The sequence below is a fragment of the Trichosurus vulpecula genome, chromosome 6 (assembly GCF_011100635.1).
Source record: "Trichosurus vulpecula isolate mTriVul1 chromosome 6, mTriVul1.pri, whole genome shotgun sequence".
In the NCBI taxonomy this organism is placed as follows: Eukaryota; Metazoa; Chordata; class Mammalia; order Diprotodontia; family Phalangeridae; genus Trichosurus; species Trichosurus vulpecula.
The window spans coordinates 263351746-263357377 of record NC_050578.1 but is presented as its reverse complement, the minus strand read 5'-3'; the positions used below and the strand labels follow the sequence as shown (position 1 = coordinate 263357377).

At 35.8% G+C, this 5632-nt stretch overlaps 1 protein-coding gene across 1 annotated transcript; it reads left to right on the top strand.

Moving 5' to 3' along the window:
• The first annotated feature begins 3824 nt into the window (after nucleotides 1–3824).
• On the top strand, nucleotides 3825–4769 carry LOC118855439 (olfactory receptor 5F1-like). The gene has a single exon (XM_036765538.1). It carries the CDS (start codon nucleotides 3825–3827, stop codon nucleotides 4767–4769), a length of 945 nt encoding a protein of 314 aa, XP_036621433.1.
• The last annotated feature ends 863 nt before the right edge of the window (nucleotides 4770–5632 follow it).

Sequence of the window (5632 nt, the reverse complement as noted above, 5' to 3'; positions counted from 1 at the left end):
AAATTGGGTGACAGAAGGGGAGGGCTGACTGGGAAACGAGGCAATCAGAATATATGCCATCTTGGAATTGGGAGGAGGTTAGAAACGGGGAGAAAATTTGTAACTCCAAATCTTGTGGATATCAGTGTTGAAAACTAAAATATTAACTAAAAATGATAAAAAAATTATCCAAAAAAAAGAAGTTAGATACTTTGGGAAAATGTGCAGACCCAATGAATGTCTCTGGTACATCATTGCTGATTGAAACCAACTCCAATATAAACAAAATAAAGACAATTCTATGGTCAGTGAACTGGGGTTCAGCATGTAGACACCCTGGTGATCTTCTCTAAACACGTTTTACATATCAAATATTGGCCAAAGCTCTTTGTACCTCATAAAGTACAAAAAGAAACATGAAAAACAGGGCCTGATCTCAAGGAGCTCATGTTGTATTACAGGAGTCAATATGCAAATAGATACTTGAAAAAAAGAGAGTAGAGGGAAGGCAGTTTCCTAGCGGAAGGAAGAAGATGCCGGGAACAAGAGGCAGATCAGGAGAAGCCTGCTTAGGAAAATATGATTTTGCCTGTCAACTGGACTGGAACCAGCCTCTAACCTGTGGATGGCTGGAGCTGAACAAACAGTAGACTAGAGACAGGAGAGTCAGTTCTCAAAACAGAAATTCAACTAATTTCAGAGTGAGGAAAATTATGTATGCAAATAGAAACCCCCCTCCTAAGAAGGAGGGCTTAACACACTGGTCTAAAGGCAGGTCTTATATATACCCTGGGCTGGACCATGACATAACTATTCTTAGTTCTTGAGTTATTGTTCCCACAGCTCCCAAGTGTTGGGGGTCATGCCCACTCTGCAGGATACAGAGGCTGAATTCTGTGATCGAACGGGAGTTCAGTACCTGTCATTGACAAAGAACAGGGATTATCAATATGTGATGGATGGCCTGGGAAAAAGCATAAACTGAATCCCTCAGTGAACACCAAGAATTCACCAAACAACACACTTTGCAAGAGGGTAATATCAACCAGAATGCGAAGGATTATTTTTATGCAAGTACAGGACACAGCCTGCTTGCTGGGCCTTAGCTTTGGGAAAGAGGGCATCTCCAAAATATATTAACTTGCCTAAATCTTAATTGAAGGCACGGAACCTAAAAAACAATGCAGATATGTCAAAAAAGGAAGCACAAAGATATACAGGCTAGAATTGGAGTGGCATTTCGCAGACATCATATGTAAACAAGTCTAACCAAACTCTAGAGTTGATGCAGGAGATAGAAGTGTAAGAAGAGTGAGACTGCAAAGAGGAATCATATTATTAAAAACTCATATACCAAAGATAAATTTATATTTGAGGCTGAAAATGATAGAGACCAATTCGTTTCTCTCCACATGGAGGACTCCATCAATTCTTTAAAACCATTGATTCCCCTTTGGGATAGTTTCTGTTATTAGGAAGTGACAATCAAATCAGCATTGCTTTCAGAATCAGAGGACATGGGTTCAGTCCCCAGCTCTGCTCTATCTTATGTGTTTATCTCTGGGCCAAAATTTCCACAACTATAAAATTGGAAGATTAGAAAATAAATTGTCTTTGTTATCCCTTTCAGATCTTGTGATCTGATGTCAAAATTTCTCCCCTTCCCATAGGAAAAAAAAATTGATCATTTAAATGAACTGTCTTGCTTCTTTTCTGAGGATTCAACTGGCATAACTTTGTCTATCTCTTAAGTCACTGAAGACACTTTTCATGACCTACTCACCAAACCTCTTTATTGATTAACCAGCCTATCTTCCAGTGACATAATTTTAAATCTTTTCTTCTTCCTAGTTGCTCTTCCTTGGATGCTAGCCAGGTAGTGAATGTCTTTCCTAAAAAGCTTATCTAGAGCAATAAAAACTCCAAATATATGTTGGCCATAAACAAACAAACAAACAAAAAATAACAGTGTAGTACTCTAACCACTGTAGTCCTGGTAATTCTTTTTGATCTTAATCAAACTGTTGTTCTTATGGCATTCCACCAAAATGAAATAGCTCACAATCCACAATCATATTCTTTCATTTAATCCTACTCTGGTGGAATAATTCCCCTAAGGTAGATCCCCAAAGATTTTTCTGCCTCTACTTCATTTGAAGATGGAAGGCAATACAAATCTAGATTTTTCCCCCAAGAAGAATTAATAACACTGGGAATTAAACTACTATAAAGAGAAAATGGAATCTCTAGGTGAAAGAACTTTGAGGAAAGCTAACAATGAGCGACTGGAGAAAAGAATATTATTCCATGACTTTGTGCAAATCATGAAGCACTGTGATGTGATGGGACAGAGAGGGTGGTAGCTATTTTTAACATCTATTTGGATTATTGTGAAGATACCATTTCCATCATGAGGTCCTGTAGTTTTTGTAAGTATTTTTTCTTCCATATCTTTAAGTTTTCAAAAGTTGAAACAGGGCAATTCTTGGCCCCAATAGCTATTGCTTTATTTTAATTTTAAAAACCAGAACAATTTATTGTTCCCAGAGCTCATCCTCACAAATAGTAGTTAGTAAAAGTATTTCTTTCATTTTAGAATTCAAGTGACAGAGGCTTTAAGAGGAAAGTGGTTTGCATACAGTCACCAAGATCATAATGGTCAGATCTAGATAAAAATCCAAGTCCTCCTGATAATAATTTCAAATTCACTCAACATTCATTAATTCTCTTTGATTTTCTACGTCTCTCAGATGCATGGCTTCAAGGATGATAATATCAGGTCAGGTAGGAACATTTTACAATGACAGTACAAGTGTTTTCATTTGTCGTGTATAACCCTTTGAGCCAAAGTTAGTAAGTATCAAATAGTGTTGTTATGGTTGTTCAATAGTTGTGAGTCATGTCTGACACTTTTTGAAGCCACTTGTTTGTTTTTTGTTTTTGTTTTGTAAAGATACTTGAGTGATTTGCTATTTCCCACTTTAGCTCATTTAAGGATAAGGAAACTGAGGGAAACATGGTTAAGTGACTTGACCAGGGTCACACAGTAATTTTCGAGCCTGAATTTTCACTCATGAAGATGAGTCTTCCCAATTATTGGCCAGTGTTCTTTCAATTGTGCCACCTAACTGTCCTTGCATATAGTAAGCACTCAATAAATGATTGTTGATTGAGTAATTTTATGAGTTTGGATGTCATATTTTTTCTTCAATGTTTCTACTCAAGCATCATTTATTTAATTAAGGTAACCCTGACCACTCCAAATGCTATGAAGCAAATTATAGGATCGTAGAGTTAGAGTTGGAATGTGTCCCTAAAAGCATCAAGTGTAAGCCCCTGCAAAAAATAATGAAACTATATCCAAGGAAGTTAATGATTTATCCTAAAGCATACAGGTGATATGTTGATTTAAGACAATACCTACTGAAGCTATTATTTTTTATTTTACTACAACAATTATTTTTTCATCATTCTCAAGTTTCTCACCATATTTTGCTGGTAACTTTCTTTCACAGAAATCTCTTCTATGTTTTATATTTATTTGTGTAATTTACATTTTGAATTCCTATCAAATAGCCTAAGATCTTAAAGATAGATAATACTTAATGAAGGTTTAAAATAAAAAAAAAAAAACAGCAAGTGCACCATTTTATAAATGCATACATTATGAGTTGATGAGATTAAGGTGATACACTTATCATACTTTTCAACCTGAATTGGTGTGAGCAGATCCTTGTAACTGTCAGAACCTCAAGCTTACTTTTCAGGTAACTCATCCATCCTCATGTATTTTTTTTTTATTCCAGGATTTTACTGTGTAGAACTGTACTGATATATTGGAATAAATGACTGGGGAAAACCATACTGCAGTGACTGAATTCATCTTGCTAGGGTTAACAGACTCACCTGAACTTCAAGTTATACTTTTTGCACTATTTTTGGCTGTCTACACTCTCACTATGATAGGAAATGCAGGGATGATTACATTAATCAAGATAGATCCTCAACTACACACACCTATGTATTTCTTTCTGATCAGTTTGTCTTTAGCTGATATTTTTTACTCTTCAAATATCACCCCAAAGATGTTGGCTGACTTACTGTCTAAAAGGAAAGTCATCTCTTTTACTGGCTGCTTTGTGCAGATGTATGTCTTTATTGCTTTAGCCACCACTGAGTATATCCTCTTTGGATTGATGGCTTATGACCGTTATGTGGCCATCTGTAATCCTCTGCTTTACCCAGTTATCATGTCAAGAACAATATGCCTGAAGATGGCCACAGGGGCCTTCACAGCAGGATTTCTGAACTCAATTATTCATACCAGTTACATAAGTAGTTTATCCTTCTGTGGCTCCAATGTCATCCATCACTTTTTCTGTGACTCTCCTCCAATCCTCAAACTCTCTTGCTCTGATACTAAAGTGAATGAAACTATCATTTTCATTTGTGCTGGGATAAACATGTTAGGAACATTTCTGATCATTGTTACCTCTTATATCTATATCCTCTTTTCTATTCTACGCTTGCATTCAGTTCAAGGGAGACACAAAGCATTCTCAACCTGTGCTTCTCATATTACAGCCATTGTTATATTTTATGGAACTTCGGTTGTTACTTATTTGTGTCCAAATTCAAACTACTCCCCAACTCAAGGAAAAGTCATATCTGTATTCTATACTGTAGTTATCCCAATGCTGAACCCTTTAATCTACAGCCTGAGAAATGAAGAAGTGAAAAGGACCTTAAAGAATGTTATTACTAGAAAAATGATTCTGAGACTTATATGACAGTTTTCTTAGGACAATAAAGTAAATTAAGTATACAGATTCATGAAGACATCTAGTTTAAGCTCTATTTACTCATACTAGCTGAGATAGGCTGAGAAGGTTTTTTGCGGTTTGTTTTTTTTTGCTTAACAGTAGAGGGTCTATTTTAAAGGATTCTGGAGAACAGCATGACAATGACAACCCTGGCAATTAAATCAATAAATACATAAACAAATTAATAAATGAAAAATAATTTGAACCAAATAGGATGAAAAGCTTCAAGGGTAGGGAAAAACATTTGCCTATAACATCAGGAAAAGTACCAGATAGTATCCCCCACAACTGTTCAAACTTTATGTGGAGGTCCCAGCATCATATGTTTATCTGTCCAGATACTCTAGACAATAGCAATACTTTTAAACATGGAATCAAGCCTTTTTGTGTATGGGGGGAGGGATGAGTAGTGTTGTAACAGTTCAACAATTGGATTTTTCATAAGAGGTATCTCACAGTGCTTTGTAACTTCTTTAGTAAACCACCAGAAACCAGAAAAGGGAATTCTTTAGTTGGTTAAGTCAGAGGTTACTATATGTCGAAAACTTATTGAGATGTTTCTGAATTATTTGTTTTTTCATGGTATGTAAGAGTGAAATTGATCAAGGCTAAATGTGAAAGGGTGGTTTTCAGGTGTTCTCCATTTTTGCAGATAAACAAATTGATCTACATGCTTCTCTGTCAGTTTCATGACCATCTGAACATATTTTATAAGAAGAAATCATCCCAGATATATGTAATCATTGATCTCCAATTTATATACTGCAAAAATTAGAGACCATCAACTACAGTAGACATTGTTCTCCTGGTTCTGTTGATTTTGCTTTTCA

What these genes read in the sequence shown, in the direction of transcription:
- LOC118855439 (XM_036765538.1), top strand. Translation starts at nt 3,825, where the DNA reads ATGACTGGGGAAAACCATACTGCAGTGACTGAATTCATCTTGCTAGGG.